At 71.9% G+C, this 16,092-nt stretch overlaps 4 protein-coding genes across 4 annotated transcripts; 2 read left to right on the top strand and 2 right to left on the bottom strand.

Moving 5' to 3' along the window:
• Window positions 1–180: 180 nt before the first annotated feature.
• Window positions 181–1,006, bottom strand: AURANDRAFT_66361 (hypothetical protein; the record flags this gene model as incomplete). Its single annotated transcript, XM_009041646.1, has 1 exon — window positions 181–1,006. A coding segment is annotated over one exon (826 nt), but the record flags the coding sequence as incomplete, so codon positions are not given.
• A 900-nt stretch (window positions 1,007–1,906) lies between these two features.
• AURANDRAFT_66362 (hypothetical protein) lies at window positions 1,907–5,302 on the top strand (the record flags this gene model as incomplete). The annotated part of the gene is made up of 7 exons (XM_009041544.1): window positions 1,907–2,032; window positions 2,088–2,173; window positions 2,399–2,965; window positions 3,061–3,597; window positions 4,073–4,084; window positions 4,231–4,363; window positions 4,598–5,302. 7 exons carry the CDS (start codon window positions 1,907–1,909, stop codon window positions 5,300–5,302), a joined length of 2,166 nt encoding a protein of 721 aa, XP_009039792.1.
• A 947-nt stretch (window positions 5,303–6,249) lies between these two features.
• AURANDRAFT_11223 (hypothetical protein) lies at window positions 6,250–7,546 on the top strand (the record flags this gene model as incomplete). Its single annotated transcript, XM_009041545.1, has 2 exons — window positions 6,250–6,589; window positions 6,789–7,546. Coding segments are annotated over 2 exons (1,098 nt in total), but the record flags the coding sequence as incomplete, so codon positions are not given.
• A 2,039-nt stretch (window positions 7,547–9,585) lies between these two features.
• On the bottom strand, window positions 9,586–11,802 carry AURANDRAFT_30964 (hypothetical protein; the record flags this gene model as incomplete). Its single annotated transcript, XM_009041645.1, has 1 exon — window positions 9,586–11,802. The coding sequence occupies one exon, from the start codon at window positions 11,800–11,802 to the stop codon at window positions 9,586–9,588; it is 2,217 nt and encodes a 738-aa protein (XP_009039893.1).
• Window positions 11,803–16,092: the final 4,290 nt, after the last annotated feature.

Consider the following 16,092-nt stretch of genomic DNA (forward strand, 5'->3'; position numbering starts at 1 on the left):
GGTTTGGGACGTCCCGACCAACTTTGAAATTCTCTAGCTCGGCCAAATCGAAGTCGAATCGGCTGATTTTTGGACGAATCGATTGCTCTCGTCAAGTTCTCGAAGCACAGCCGAAGAGTCCGGCGCAATTTGTTCAATTACGCTCACATTGAAGTCGGTTTGAAGATTTGATTTCCACACAGGGCGCGACGCCGCACGCCGTCTTCGCGCGGCGCGTCGCGGACCGGCGCTCCGCGGCGCGGCGCTCGCGGTCGCGGTAGTTGGACGCGCGCACCTCCTCGAGGTGGCGCGTGCGGCGCCGCTGGTCGAAGCCGAGCTGGAAGAAGGTCCGTAAAAACTCCGCGCCGTCGACGAAGCCGTCGCCCGACGCGTCGAAGATGGACACGACGGCGCCGAGCTGCTTCGGCGTGAAGGTCACGTGGAAGCAGCGCTTGAGCTGGTCCTCGAAGACGGCGGGGTGCATCTCCGCGCCCTGGAAGCCCGTCAGGGGCATCGCGTCCGTGTTGTCGGCGTCGTAGTGCTCCGCCGCCGCGCAGATCCGCCGCCGCGCGACGAGCATGTCCTCGTCGGAGAAGTTGGCGTCGTAGCGCGCGTCCATGGCCTTGCGCTTGGCGCGCGCCGCGGCCTCCTGCTTCCGGACCTCCTTGGCCGCGCGCGCGGCCTTGGCGTCGCGCGCCGCGCGGTCGCCGTCGGCCTTGATCGCGAAGCTCCGGGAAAAGAAGGTCTTCATGAACTCGGCGCCGTCGATGGTGCCGCCGCCATCATTATCAAAGCAGGCGAGGAGCGCGTAGGCCTCGGGCTCGCTGAGGCGCAGGCTCGGGAAGGCGCGCTGGAGCTGCTGCTGGAACGACGCGGCGTTCATCGACGCGCCGTCGAAGGCGCGCAGGGACTGCTTGTCGCGCACCGAGTCGTAGCGGAGCGCCGCCTGCTCGAGCTTCGCCATGGCGGACCGGAGCACGGGGTCCGCCTCCTCCTCCGGCGCATCCGGCGGCGCGGCGTCGGCCATTCTAGCGTTAGGGGCAGCCTCGGTTCATAAATCTCGCGCGGTTCAAGTTCGTCTCTTTTTGAAGAAAATTAGTGGACGCGCGCGCGGACCGGGGGCCGGTCGTCGTCGGAGTCGTAGGCGGCGTGCTTCGGCGCCTGGCGCCGGTGGAGCGTCGGGTGGGCCGGCGCGCTCCCGCCGTCGGACGACGCGCCGTCGGAGGACTCGTCGCCGCTCGACGAGGCCTCCGCCGGCGCGTCGCGGGCCGTCTCGTAGTCCTGGGTTTCGTCGTAGTCGCTGTCGCGCACGGTGACGCAGGTCAGGCACGCGCAGAGCGCCGCCGCGAAGAGCAGGAGCAGCGTCCTCGCGAGGTAGTCGTCGGCGGCCGCGCGCCAGGTCCAGGCGTAGGCGACGCGCACGGCCGGCGCGAAGCGGCTCGGCTCCGGCTCGCCGCCCCGGCGCGCGAAGTCGTCGCCGCCGTAGGCGCCCGTCGCGGCCGCGGCGACGATTGCCGCGCCGTCGTGCGTCAGCGCGACGTCGACGCGCGACAGGCGGCGGCCGTTTCCGTCCTGGAAGGGGAGCCAGGAAACCGCGACGCCCGGCGCGAAGGCGAGGCGCAGCTCGCTCGCCGCGCCGCCCACGCCCGGCGGCAGCGGCACGCCGCGCAGCAGCGGCGCCGACGTCTCGCGGAAGTTGGGCGCCGACGGCGAGACGACGTCGATCCACTCCGTCTCGACGCCGCCGCCGCGGCTCTTCGCGCGCACGCGCACGCGGTCGCCGTAGTCGTAGGCGGCGGCCGCGCGCCAGGCCAGCGCCGCGACCGCGAGGCGCATCATATCGTTGTGGCAGAAAAAAACCTTTTCTTGAAGACTTCAAGAAAAGCTGTGACAATCGCACGGCCTCCTCGCACACACCTCATCGTCCATGAGCCGCTCCGTCGTCGTCGTCGTCGCGTGGTGGCTGGCGTCGCCGGCCGCCGCGAAGCGGTGGCGCGCGCCGGAGCGCGAGCCGGGGCTGCCCCTGGCGCTGGTCGTGGGGCTGCCGAAGATGGTCTCCCCCCGGCGTCTCCGCGCGGTGGCGTCTCGCACATACCGCGCGCGCGCAGGGCACGACGTCGCTGCGCAACTACTTCCACTGCAGCGGCTACCGCGCGTCCCACATGGCCTGCAGCAACGGCCCCCACTGCGGCGCGTGCGTGAGCGAGTTCGCCGCCGCGGTCGGCAAGCTCGGCGCAGGGCCACGAAACGGTGATTCAACGTCGCTTCAACGTGGGTGTTCCGCGCGCGCGTGATCCAGAAAAGCATCCACGCTTCGAGAGCGCTCCGAGAGATGATCGCTCGTCCAAGAATCGGCCGAAACGAGTGGAAACCGGCCGAGATAGGAGCCTTGGGAATTCCGCACCCTTCTGCGGCCCAGGCTCGGCGTCCGCCGCGGGCCGGACGCGCTCGGCGACCAGACGCGGCTCTTCCGCAAGCTCTGCGGCGACTTTGACGCGTTCACGCAGCTCGACAGCGTGACGACGACGGGCTGCGTCGCGCCCCAGGTGTCGCACCTCGCGGCGCTCGTGAAAGCGCTGCCGTCCGCGTGCTTCGTGCTCAACACGCGGCCGCTCGACGCGTGGCTCGCGTCCGTGCGCGCGCACGTGACGGCGCACCGCTACGCGAACTGGTCCATGTACGACCGCATGGTGGCCAACTGCCCCGTGCACCCGCGCAACGGCGCGGGCCTCGCGGCGTGGGCGGCGCGCCACGTCGAGCGCGCGACGGCGCTCGTGGAGCGCGCGCGGTGCGGCGTCGTCGTCGACATCGAGGGCGACGTCAGGGCCGTCGGCGCGCGCCTCGCGGCGAAGCTCAACGGCACGCACGCGCGCTGCTGGGGCCAGGCGAACGCGCGGCCGCGGCCGCCGGCGCCCGCGCGGCGCCGCCTCGCGGCCGCCGCCGCCGGCGGCCGGCGGGCTGGCGCGCGCTCGCGCCGCCGGGGACCGTCGACGGGACCTGCACCTTCGCGTTCCGCGCCGGCCTCGGCCCCGGCGGGCCCGGCCCGCGGCTCGACGTCGCCTTCGACGGCGGAGCCGCGAGCTTCGAGTACGGCGCCGCGGTCGACGACGCGCGCTTCGCGGCGCGGCCCCGGCTCTGCCGCTACCGCGGCGCGCCGGCGAGCGGCGCCGTCGCGCTGCTCAGCGTCGCGAGCGACCTGGGCTACCTCTTCTTCCACTGGCCCTACGTCGTCAACGCCGCGGCGTACGCGGCGCGGTTCGGCCTCGCGTTCCACCTCTGGGTCGGCGAGCTGCCCGCGGCGCTCGCGGCGTCCGCGGGGCCGATCTGTTTGCGGTCGCGGTGGCGCGAGGGCGCCGGCTTCGGCGGGCCGAACTCGAACCACTACAACAAGGTCCTCGCCGCCGCGGCGCTTTTAGACCGGCCCGGCGTGCCCGGCGTCCTCTTCCGGGACGTCGACATGTTCGCGCCGGCGGGCGGCGGCGGCGCGCGCGACCCCCGCGACCTCCACGAGCACGGCCGCGTCGACGCCGCGTTCCCCTGCACGTCCAAGATCGACCGCGCCGCGCCGCGACGGAAGCGCGGCGGTCCCCCGCGGGGCTTCCGCCTCAAGAGCACGAAGTTCTACCTCCGGCGCGGCGGCGCCGCGCGCGCGCGCGCCCGCGCGGGCCATCGACGCGCGAAACGGCCTCGTCCCGCGACGCTCCGGACCGCGCGGTCTCGGCCGACGTTCGGACGGATCGTCTTCCCTCGGCGAGCGCTTCTCAGACGGCGACAGACGCATGTCGAAACCGAAGACGTGCCTATTGAAGTCGAATGATTTGCGGTTCCCGCGCAGGCGCTCCTCGACGGCTGGCTCGACGCGCGCTGCGGCGCCAAGGACCAGATCGCGCCTGGGCCGAATTCAAATCTTCAACTCGACTTCAATGTGAGCGTACGCGACAGTTTCGACGCAACCTCTTCGGCTGTGCTTCGAGAACTCGACGAGAGCGATCGATTCGTCCAAAAATCAGCCGAATCGACTTCGATGTGACCGAGCTAGAGAATTCTCAAGTTTGGTCAGGACCACCCAAACGAGTGGTTGAATTCGGCACAGGATCGCGCTCTGGTACGCGGTCTACGCGCTGGCCAGGGAGCGGGGCTGCCTGACCTACGACCCGGCGGCGCTCGTGAACATGACCTACGCGGACGCGCGCGTCGGCCCGCGCCGCGGCGGTCCGCGCGCGCGCGGCGAGCGACCCGCGGCGGCCGCAGGTACCACACGGAGCGGCCGAGCCTGAACTACGTCTTCCGCCGCTGCGCGGCCTTCCGCTTCGCCTGCGGCCGCCAGTTCGTCATGCCGGAGGTGGTCCACGAGGGCCACACGCCCCGGGCGGACGGCGCCAACGTGTCCGTCGGCGGCGTCCCGCTCGCGTTCGCGCCGCGCCGCGACGGCGCGCCGCTCCTCGACGGCGCCTACCGGGCCCACCTCGGCCTCGACGCCCTCGACATGGCGGCGCTCTACGGCGCGGGCGCCGACCTGCCGGGGGGGAGCTAAGGCCGGCGGCCGGGGGCGAGGCGTCCGAGGAGGCGTCCGACGCGTACGCGCACCGCAAGCCCCGGCGAGTTGCCACAACTGTAGGCAACGATGGCAGCTCAAATCTCTGCCTCAGCATCACCCGACGCAGCTCAAATCGCGGCATCACCGGGCGGCGCCGTCGAGGACGCGGCCCTCGCGGACTACGAGAGCGAGATGCGCGCGTCCCGCGAGGAACTCCTCAAGAAGATCGCGCGGTCGTCCGAGGACATCGCCGGCCGCTGCCGCGACGCCATGGAGCAGTCCAAGGAGAACGTGTCCGCGAGCCTCTTCGACGACGAGGAGCGGGCGCGCGTCGTCGAGGCCTACGCGGCCAAGCTCAAGGCGAGCCGCGAGGAGATGGTCGCCAAGGTCGAGGCGCAGCAGGCCGAGGAGCGGCGGCGGCTCGTCGAGGACCTCAAGGCCGACGTGTCCGGCGTCGTCGACGACGTCGTCGCGGGCCTGCGCGACGACCTCGCGGGCGCCTACGCGGCGCGCGAGGCCGCGGCGCGCGAGGCGCGCGAGGCCTCCGCCAAGGCCGCGCTCGACGCGCACGCGGCCGAGGTCCAGGACTTCAACCGGCGGCAGCTGGCCGAGCTCCGCGACGCGATGGCGCGGCACCGCGACGACGCGCTCGCGCGCTACGAGCGCGACATGGCGGCCTTCCGCGACGACCAGCTCGCGGAGCTCGGACCTCCAGGGCGCGGCCTACGACACGGACGACGGCGACCTCGACGACCGCGCCGCGCGCGCGGCGCGCGGCGCCTCTAGCCCCTACGACGCGTGAGGCCGGGGACGCGCGCCGGAGGAGGGGGCGTAAGGCGGACCTGTTTTGCTTTTGGTTTCGTGGTTTCGAACGGCGGAGGGGACGCGGTAACGGCCATCGCGGTCCATGGGTTTCGCTCTTCGAACCGCTGGCTGGGCGAAATGATTTTGACGCCGCCGTGCCACGATCGGGTAGATTGGACCGACAAGTACGCGTTGCGAAGTTGCACCCTTCAAGAAAACTACCTAAGGTGGTCCAAGCCAAAGGTGCACACTCAAGGAATTCAAAGCTCTTGCGAGGTGTGCTCTCGATCAAACCGCAGTCGATCGGGCCCTCCTGGTGCGTGCCGCGGCGCGCGACGCTCGCCCGCGCGCCCCGGTCCGCGCGCGCGACGCGCCCCCGAGGCCGCGCGCGCGCCCGAAACCCGCGACGCGTCGCGCCTCCCCGCGATATTTCAAATCCCCCGCAGATCTTCAAACTCGCCATGGAGAAGCTCACGGTGGGCGGCGTGTCGTCGGTGCTCGGCACGGACGGCGGCTCCGACGCGGGCGACGTCGTGCTCCAGGTCCTCGACGTCAAGCCCCTCGGCGAGGGCAAGAGGCGCGCGCGGCTCTCGCTGAGCGACGGCGCGCAGTGGACGCTCGCCATGGCCGCGACGCAGTGCTTCGACAAGGTCACGGAGCTCGTCGAGGCCCACGCCCTCATCCGGCTCACCAAGTACTCCGTCTCCGAGAACGGCACCAAGAAGTTCGTCATCGTCCTCGGCTTCGACGTCGTCGAAAACGGCGCCGCCGTCGGCGCGCGGCTCGGCGCGCCCCAGGAGTTCGGCGCGGGCGGCGCGACGCCCAAGAAGCCCTACGGCGCGTCCAACGGCGCGACGACGCCGGCGACGGTCCAGGCGTCCTGCGCGCGCGGCCCCATCAGCGTGAACCACGGCGACGTCAAGACGGTGCCCGTCGCGTCGTTGAACCCGTACATGAACCGGTGGACGCTCAAGGCCAAGGTCGCCGTCAAGAACGATATTGTCTCCTGGTCCAACGCGCGCGGCGACGGCACGCTCTTCAAGGTCACGCTCGCGGACGCGGACGGCGAGGAGATCGAGGCGGTCTTCTTTAAAGAAGCGTGCGCCAAGTACCACGCGGCGCTCGTCGAGGGCGGCGTCTACTACTTCTCCGGCGGCAAGGTCAAGCCGTCGAACCCGCGCTACAGCGCGACCAAGTGCGGCTACGAGGTCACCTTCGACATGGCGTCGAAGATCGAGGCGTGCGCGGACGCGTCCGGCATCGGCCTGTGTGGAAATCAATTCTTCAACCCGACTTCAATGTGCCCGTATTTGAAAGCTTCGACGCGAGCGCTTCGGCTGTGCTTCGAGAACTCGACGAGAGCAATCGATTCGTCCAAAAATCAGCCGAATCGACTTCGATTTGACCGAGCTCGAGAGGTTTGAAGTTTTTGCTGGACAGGGCGTTCCACTGGTTGATTTCCACACAGGCATCGGCGGCACCAAGTACGACTTCGTCAAGATCTCCGCGCTCGAGCAGGCCGACGAGGGCCAGGTCATCGACGTCCTCGCCGTCGTCAAGACCGCCGAGGACTGCGCCGAGGTCGTCTCCCAGAAATTGGGCGGCAAGACGCTCACGAAGCGCGACGTCACGTTGGTCGACGCGTCGGGCGTCGACGTGCGGCTCACGCTCTGGGGCGAGCGCGCGAAGCAGGACCAGTTCGCGGCGGCGCCCGTCGTCGCGCTCAAGGGCGTCAAGGTCTCCGAGTACCAGGGCACGAAGTCGCTCGGCTTCCTCCGGTCGTCGCGCGTCGCCTTCGAGCCCGAGGACGCGGCGGGCTACGAGGAGCTCAAGGCCTGGTGGGCCAACGGCGGCGCGTCGGCCGCGTCGACGTCGCTGTCGCGCGTGTCCAACGCCGGCGGCGGCCTCAAGGGCGAGAAGTTCGCGGACCGCCGGGGCCTGCAGGACCTCAAGGACGACGCGCGCTTCGGCCAGGGCGACAAGCCCGACTACGCGACCTTCAAGGCGACGCTCATGAAGGTCAAGGAGGACCGCCTCTGGTACGAGTCCTGCGGCGACGGCTGCCAGAAGAAGGTCACGCAGGGCACGGACGGCACGTACTCGTGCGAGAAGTGCGGCACGACCAAGGAGGAGTGCGAGCGCCGCTACATCGTCTCCTGCTGCTTCGTCGACGCCTCCGGCAGCTCCTGGGTCTCCGCCTTCAACGACGCGGGCCTCGTCCTCTTCGACGACGTGTCCGCCAACGACCTCGCGGCGATGAAGGACGGCTCCGAGGCCGACTTCGAGGCCTTCCTCAAAACGACGGCCTACTTCGGCGACTACCTCGTCCGCGTCCGCGCGAAGACGGAGACGTGGAACGACCAGTCCCGCGTCAAGACGTCCGTCGTCAACATCGCGCGCCTCGACTACGCGGCCGAGTCCCGGAGCCTCCTCGCGGCCCTCGCGGCCTAGAAGGGGCCCCGCCGCGCGAAAGAGCGCGTCCGTACTAAGCAGCGGACCGGAGTTCGGACGCGGCGTCGGTGGAGCGCTTTGGCGCTCACGGTCGGAATGTGGACTTGTGGTGGTCGTCGTCGATGGTCGAGTAGAGGTGGCCCTCGGAGGCGAGGAACTCGACGATGTGCTTGACCTGGTTGAGGTCCATGGCGAGCGAGCTCGCGACGGAGTTGACGTTGCAGCCCTCGTCGCCCGTGCCCTCGGTCGTGTAGAATCTGAAGACCCTGGCCTGGTCCGCGGTCATGCCGCGCGAGGTCTCGGCCGTCGTGGCCCACGGTGGCGAAGGGGTTGAGCGCCGCGGCTCGTACTCGTAATCGAGGAAGGCATTGTCAATGTCGATGCCGTCGACGGGCGCCTCGATGACGGGCGGCGGCGGCGCGGCGGGCGTCGAGGCGTCGCCGGACGTGTTGGGTCCATCGGGGAAGAGAATCGGGGGCGATGGGACCGCGCCGAGGAGAAATTCGCCACGAGCCGCGGCGTGCCGATTGAGGCTACGCTGGAGCCGCTCGAGCTCCAGCCGGAGCTGCGCATTCTCCCGCTTGATCACCGCGAGATCCGAAGGATTCGTTGAGCGCTGCGGTCCTGCCGTCCGGAGCCCAGACCGCTGCGCCTGGACCATATCAAGGACGCTCGCGACGCCGTCGGTGCCCGCTTCGGTGCCCTCGTTCGCGAGAGCGTCCACTTGCAGCCCGAGCTCCACGGCCCGGAGCATGAGGCTGATCTCAGCCGACGCGCTCGGCGACGACGAGTCGAGCGCCTCTGCCAGCAGGAGGTGGTCCTTCACGGAGGACAGCACTCCGGGAAGCTTGCCCTCGGCCTTGGCCTTGGCGCTCTCGACGTGCCACGCGGCCGCCGACTCGTCCACGACGACGCCGTTCTCGATCGCCGACTCGATCAGCGCGCGCGTCGATCCGCAATCCGTCAGACGGGTTCCGATGGGCGCGTTCGTCAGCGGCGACCGAGCGTTCGACGACAACCAGCGCTCGATGGCGTCGCGCTCGTAGACGTGCCCATCCTCGGCCATGACCGGCCGCACGCAGAGCCGCAGCGAAATGGGACACGTGAGCCGCCCGACGACATACCGCGCGAACCGTTCCGTCGGTTCCGACGGACCGGCCTCGGCGTACGACGTCGTCACCTGGTCCCGCAACGCCTGGACGTCGACGCCGCCCGGGTCCTCGTCGGCTCCAGAAGCACGCGAGGAGAAGGACGTCGGCCGCGTCGCCGGCGCCGTCGGCGGCGGCGGCGGCTCGCTCGCACCAACTCCTAAGGCGGCGGCTAGCTCATCTGCCGTCAATTCTTGCCGATCGGTTCGCACTGATGGTTGGGGGGGGGTGTGGGGTGCCAAAAAATTCGTCATGTCAACTTGAGAAGCGCCCTCGCCGATTCGGGGGGCCGGCGCGGGCGGGTAGTTTTCCATCTGTGTGCAACAATCCGCCGATTCAGCGATTCCGCCACGAGATTGGGCCTGCCTGTCAGATTGCCCCTGGGCAGTGCCCGCGTCCGCCCAAGGCAGGCGCGTAGGCGGGGTGCGTCGCCTAATGCGCTAGAGAGAGAGAATGCCACACCGACCTGCTTCACCGTCTGCGGCCTCCGGCTCCGCGTTCGGCGTCGTGCTCTCCGCCGCCGTGGGCCTCGGCCCTCGCCGCGCTCGCCTGAAGCTGGCGTTCGTCCAGCGACGCCCGCGCCGCGCGCGCGGGGACACCCCGCGTCCCCGAACCGGAGCGAGAAGGCCCCTAGGACACGTCGGGCCGTAGCCCGCTGGCGCGCGCCTAGAGGGGCGGCGTCGGCGGGGACGCGGGCTTCGGCGCGGCGGCGCCGGGCGCGTCGAGGGCCGCCTGCTCGCCGTCGGAGTTGCCGTCGGAGAGCGCGACGGAGATGGTCTCGCTGTCCGCGCGCATGCGGCCGAGGCTCGACACCTTGGCGAGCCCCGCGGCCGCGGGCTCGAGGATCGCGTCGATGGCCTTGAGCTCGTCCTCGAGCTCGGCGAGCCGCGCCTTCTGCCCCGCGACGGCCCGGGCGACGTCCTTGCGCTTCTGCACGAGGCGCGCGCGCTCCGCGTACGAGCTCAGGAGCACGCATAAACCGACGTCCGACGCGAAGTGCACGCGGCTCAGCTGGACGTTGTAGGCGTCCTCCTTGACGATGGGCGCGACGGCGTGGTCGCCCAGAAGCTCCGGCGCGGCGACGGCGCCGACGCCGACGTCGTGGCACCGCTTCACCAAATCGCGCGCGATCGCGGGCGACACGACGGAGTCGCGCGCGTAGGCCGGGTGGGCCGCGACGAAGTCGCGCACGTAGCGCGCCGCGGTCTTGAGCTCGCCCGTGGCCCGCCCCAGGATTAAATCCACGTAGACCTTGACGCGCTCCGCCGTGCCCGGGTCGCAGCCGATGGAGTCGAGGTAGACGAGGACCAGGGGCACCAGGCCCGGGTAGTAGCCGCCCTTGCCGCCGAGGATCTCCGCGCAGGACATCTTCTCGACGGAGTCGCCGTCGACGTCGCCGTTGCCGCCCGCGGCCGGGCACGCCGCGCCGCCGGGCCGGACGAGGTGCGACCGCCACCAGAACTGGCCCGTCGTCGCCGCGTCGCGCGCGTGCGCCGCCTTCATGTTCTCGTGGACCTTGGACATGGGCATGTAGATGTTGAGGTCGAAGCTCAGGAGCACGCGGAGCACGAGCACGCAGAAGACGGTGAACGCCGCGTTCTCGAAGTCCGTGAGCTGCACCTCCATGGTCCGCAGCTCGACGCGCCAGCCGATCTTCGCCTCGTTCTTGCCCGCGGGCGGCGGCTTCCAGCGCACGGAGTTCCAGTTCGTCGACTGGAGGTTCTCGAAGTGGTCCGTCGCAACGGCGTCGTCGAGCTCCTCGACCATGCCCTCGAAGAGCACCAACGGGTCGCGGACGAAGAGGTGCGCGACGTGGCGCGCCAGGAGCGCGTCGACGCCGTTGCTCGTGAGCTGCTCGAAGGCCCAGGGGTCGACCTCGACGTCGACGTCGTTGTAGCGCGCCGCCGTGCCCCGCGCGGACATGTAGGACTTGACGCCCGAGTAGCGGCTCGAGCCGACCGGCTTCACCCCCCGGTTCGCCATGCGGTCGTCGCCCGACACGTCCGCGCCGGGCTCGGACCGCTCCGCGGGCGTGCGGCAGTCCACGGACTGCTCGATGACGTTCCAGCGCACGTCGTGGTCGGACAGCAGGCCCTTGAGGATCGGGCACGCGGCCGTCAACGCGAGCATGACGGGCGCGAGCACCGCGAGCTGGTCGTAGACGTGGCGCGACTCGTCGACGTCGCGGCACTGGAACGTCACCTGGAGGCAGCAGCAGCCCATGCCAAAGGCCATGGCGTCCATGGCGATGTCGCCGACCGCCGTCTTCTCGTCCCTAAAGACGGGCGAGCGGACGTCGACGTTCGAGCCGCGGCGCGCGCGGATGTTCGCCGTGAGCGCGCCGAAGCGCGGGTGCGGGTTGATGACGGCGTCGGGTACCAATCTCGAGTTCGCCGCGGGGCCCGGCGCCGGCGGCGGGTCGCAGCCGAGCCGCGGGAAGACGACCATCGTCGGCGCGACCTCGCCGTCCTCGAGCGCCGCGAGCAGCCGCGCGCGGCGGCTCCGCATGTTCGTCTCGACGCGCCGCAGGTCGTCCGTGAAGCCGCTGTAGGGCACCGCGGGCGTCGACTCGACCATCCAGCTCCCGTACTCCGGGTGCCACGTGACCTTGCCCGACTCGGGGATCGCGCGCCGCTCCTCGAGCTCCCGCGCGTTGAGCGTCGCCCGCACGGCGGCGCCCCGCAGGCTCAGCGCGACGCCGCCGGCGCTCAGCGCGAAGAGGCCGTACTCGATCTCGTCGCCGTAGTAGAGCGCGTCCTTGGTGATGTGCTCGTACTTGCGGTAGTGGTTGATGAACTGCAGCACGCCGTGGTCGCGCACGTAGCGCAGGTGCGGCAGGGCCTCCTCCCAGCTCAGGGGGCGGCCCACGGTCAGGACGCCCATGGTGCGCGCGGTCGCTCGTCGGCCGGCGGTTCGCGCAACGGTACGTGCGGTGCTGGCGGCGCGCGCTGCAGGCGGTGCGACGACGCCCCGTCTTCAGTCGAGTTCCTCTGTCTTCCCACAAGACGCCGAGAGAGGCCGACGAGGAGCTGCGCGAACGCCACGAATGCGACGGTGAAGTTTTCATCGGCGACCGGGAACCCAGTGGCAGTGTGGTAAATCTTGAGGCAATTCCTAGGGCATGGGGCACGCATGGGGCACGCGCAGGTTCCGGAACGTCGCCACGAGGGCCAAGCTGATGCCGGAGCGCTAGCGCAACGCACCGTCACCGCGACCATGGCGCGCCGCCGCTGACATGGCGCCCGCGCCGACGACGGCCGTCGTCGTGCGCTGCCACGATCCGACAGACGCGGCTCTTGCGCGCATCGGCGCCTGGGCGCGGTCGCTCGACGGCAGCGGCGTCGCGCTCGTCGTGAGCGTCGACCAGACGACGCAGGGGTCGTCGCGGCGCCGGGCCCGGCGCGGGCGGTCGCGCGGCCCCGCGCGGCGCGTCGCCGCCGCGCTCGGCGGCCTCGGCCGCGTCCACGTCTACGACGAGCGAGCGCTCGTCGCCGCGTACCCGTGCCTCGCCGCGGCCGCGGCGACGGCGCACGTCGCCGGCGCGCGCGAGTTCCGCACGGGCGCCGTGAGCCTCGCCTGGGGCTTCCACTGCGAGTGCCTGAACCTCTGGTACCAGGCCTTGGCGCGCAAGTTCGACTTCGTGTGGAGCAGCGTCGAGCGACGGGAGTGTTTTTTCGCGTGAATTTCGCCTGAAGATGTGAAGCAATCCGACCCCGTCGCACTCGGTAGGTGTGGAAGCTCGAGGACGACGTCGGCTACAGCGGCGACCTCCGCGAGTTCGTGGGCCGCTTCGACGCGGAGCCCGCGGACCTGCTGACGGCGGACGCGGGCCACCGGCCGGGGAGCCGCTGGTGGTGGGCCGACGCGGCGACGCCCGCGTACCTCGCGGCCTACGCGCCGCGCGACCGCCTCGCGTCGCGCGAGCACGCGCAGCGCTTCTCGCGGCGGCTGCTCGACCGGCTCCACGACCTCCACGGGCGCGGCGTCACGGCCTGGTCCGAGGCGCTCGCGGTGACGGTCTGCGCCGCGGCGCCGGACCTCGTCCTGGAGCGCCTGCCGCCGTCCGTCCTCGGCGACCCCTACGCGCACGACGGCCGCGTGAGCGAGCGCGCGTGGCGGGACGTCGTCGACGGCCGGTCCGCGCGGAAAAAGCGCAAGCTCTACCACGCGCTCAAGTTCTAACCCGCGGGTCCCTACCAGCACGCGTGCCTGAGGCACGCGTCCTTCGCGGCGTTGGCCTCGTAGTGCTTGCGCATGCCGTCGACCTTGTCCTGCTTGATCTCGCGCGCCTTCTTGTGCCCCGCGCCCGCGTTCGCGTGGAACATGACGTTGTCGGTCTTGAAGTACATGTGGAAGGCGCCCGACGCGGGGACGCGCGTCTTGAGGTAGGACTCCGTCGCGACCTCCAGCGGCAGGAAGCCCCAGGCCACGGCGCTCCGCAGGCCGAGGAGCTCGGGCCGCCGGAGGAGCCGGTTGAGCACGAACTGGTCGCTCGGCGCGCGGCACGCGGTGCCCGCGCCCTTGCGGCAGATGCGCTCGTAGCGCGTGTCGTTCCAGGGCAGCGTCACGCCCGCGATGACGCCCTCGAGGAGCGCGCGCACGCGGTCGTTGCAGCGGAACGCGAAGAAGCCGAGGTTCACGTCGCGCTTGTCCGCGGCGTCGCGCTGGAAGACGACGTCGCGGTCCGCTAAAAGCCGCCGCACGGCGGGCGCGACGGGCCGGAAGAAGACGAGGTCCATGTCGCTGACGACGGCGACCGCGGCGGCGTCGGGCGCGTCCGCGACCGCGCGGAGCGCGAGGCGCATCTTCGTGAGCCAGCGGCCCTGGCCCTCGACGGCCGCGGTCGGGTGCAGGTCGCCGGGCCGCCGCTCGCGCAGGTCCCAGTCGTCGCGGAGGCCGCCCACGAAGGCGTCGCGCATGGCCTGGGACCCCGCGTCCGCGCCGGCGACGAAGTAAAGCGGGTACCGCGGCGGCGGCTCGAGCGCGGTCTCGCTCATGGCCCGCCGCGCGCCGTCGGCGTCGACCGCGACCGGATCGAGCGCCGGCGCCCGGAGGCAGCCCCGGTAGAGCTGGCCGACGCGGAGGACCTCGGGCACGTCCTCGAGCGCGTAGCGGCCCGACGACCCGCAGCAGCCGCGCCGCTCCGTCGCGTCGTAGGCCGCGTCCACGCCGGCGTAGGCCGCGGGCACGGGCGCGGCGCCGGGGACGCAGCAGACCTGGTCCGCGGCGTCGTGGCGCGCCCCGTCGACGTAGAGCGCCAATTCGCCGTCGGCGGACCGCGCGCCGAGCACGTGGTGCCACGCGCCGTCTAAAAGAGATTCGCGGCTCCGGAGCGTCGTGTCTTTCGGCGGCGGGAAGGCCTCGTCGTGGGGGCCTCTGCCCTCGAGGTCCGGCACGTGGCGGTAGCCCGCGCCGAAGAGCGCGCGGCCGTCGCCCGAGAGGCTCAGCCCGAAGTCGTTGCCGCTCGTCCGGTTCCGCCAGACGGCGTCCTGGCCCTTCCAGAGCGCCGGCGGCGGGTCCCGGAAGATGCCGGAGACGAGCGTGCAGCCCTCGTGCCACTGCGCCGCGTCGCCCGCCGCGTAGGCGCGGCCCTTGAGCGGCGCGCAGCCCTCCGTGGACTTGAGCCACACGGACACGGACAGCGACCGCAGGCCCGTGCCGCCGCCGAGGCGGCCGAGCGGCTCCTCCTGCCCGGCGCCGCAGAGCATGGCGGCGGCGACCGGGGCGAGGAGCGACGCGCCCCAGGCGCGGAGGCAGCCCCGGGCCATCGTCGACACTGTGGACAAAGCCAACCTCAACCTTGAGCAAGGTGACGCTGACTCTAATAGAGCTGCCCCGACTGAGGTGTTCAAGGGCGATGTCGCGCGCCGCCGTTCTTGTCGTCATGCTGCGCGTCGCCGCGGCGCTGCAGCGGCCGCGGACCGTCGTGCTCACGGGCGGGCCCTGCAGCGGCAAGACGACGGCCCTCGAGACGCTGCCCGGCCGCCTCCCCTGCGGGTCGAAGGTGCTGCGCGTCAAGGAGGCGGCGACGCTCTACCACGAGCGCGGCGGCGCGCTGCCCTTTGCGCGCGGCGAGCCCGACCGCGACGAGCTCTGGGAGGCCTGGCTCGTCGAGCTCAAGCTGAGCCTCGAGAACGCGGCGCTGCGCAAAGCGGCGCGGCTGCCCGGGCCCGCCGTCGTCGTCTGCGATCGCGGCGCTCTCGACTCGCGGGCCTACTGCGCCGACGACGCCGCGTGGGGGCGCGTGCTGGCCCTCGGGGGCTGGTCCGAGGCCGACCTCGCGGGCCGCTACGACGCCTGCGTCCACTTCTCCGTCGCGCCGGAGGACGCCTACGACTTTGGCAACGCCGCGCGCACGGAGACCCACGGCGACGCCGTCGCGCTCGGCGGCCGCGTCCTCGACGCCTGGCGCGGCGCGGCGGCGGCCCACGGCGGGCCGGCGCCCGCGGCGCTCGCGGACGCGGCGACCTTCCCCGCGAAATTAACGGCCGCGCACGACGCGATCGCCGCGGCCGCGGCCGCGCCGCCGCGGGACGGGCCGCCGCCGCCGGCGCTGGCGCTGCCCGCGGCCTACGTCGTCGGGCAGGCGGACCGCGTCGCGCGGGCCGACGACCTCGCGGCCCTCCGCGACCCGTCCGCCGCCGTGCTCCGCCACGTCCAGCGCCTCCGCCGGCGACACGAGCTCCAGCAGGCCTCGTGACCTCGCCCTACACCCGCCGCCATTACCCGCCCGGGCAAACGGGGTCAGAGCGAGATCGTCAGGGGCCGCTCGCGCGGCGGCGCCGGCGGCGGCGGCGCGGCGAACCCGTAGNGCGCCGCCGCCGCGCGCCGCTCCACGTCCGAGAACGCGGCCGTGAGCGGCGGCTCCGGGAGGTGGATGCCGAAGGCGTCGAGGCACCGCGCGCGGAACAGGCTCTCGAGGTCCGCGAGGCCCGCGCTCGCGGCGTCGTCGAGCTCGCCCCGGCGCGCGAAGCCGGCGCCGGCGCCCGGGAAGTGGCGCGCGACGCGGTCCGGCCGCGTGTGGAGGACCGCGGCGACGAACGCGTCCCGCGGGCAGCCCGGCGCGCAGTGCGGCGCCGTGCCCTCGTCGAAGCGCGCGCAGAGCGCCGCCGCGAAGCGGTACTCGACGCCGGCCCGGTCCATGGCGCCCTGGCGGAGCGCGGGCTCGTCGCG

Source organism: Aureococcus anophagefferens (assembly GCF_000186865.1).
Source record: "Aureococcus anophagefferens unplaced genomic scaffold AURANscaffold_22, whole genome shotgun sequence".
Classification (NCBI taxonomy): Eukaryota; class Pelagophyceae; order Pelagomonadales; family Pelagomonadaceae; genus Aureococcus; species Aureococcus anophagefferens.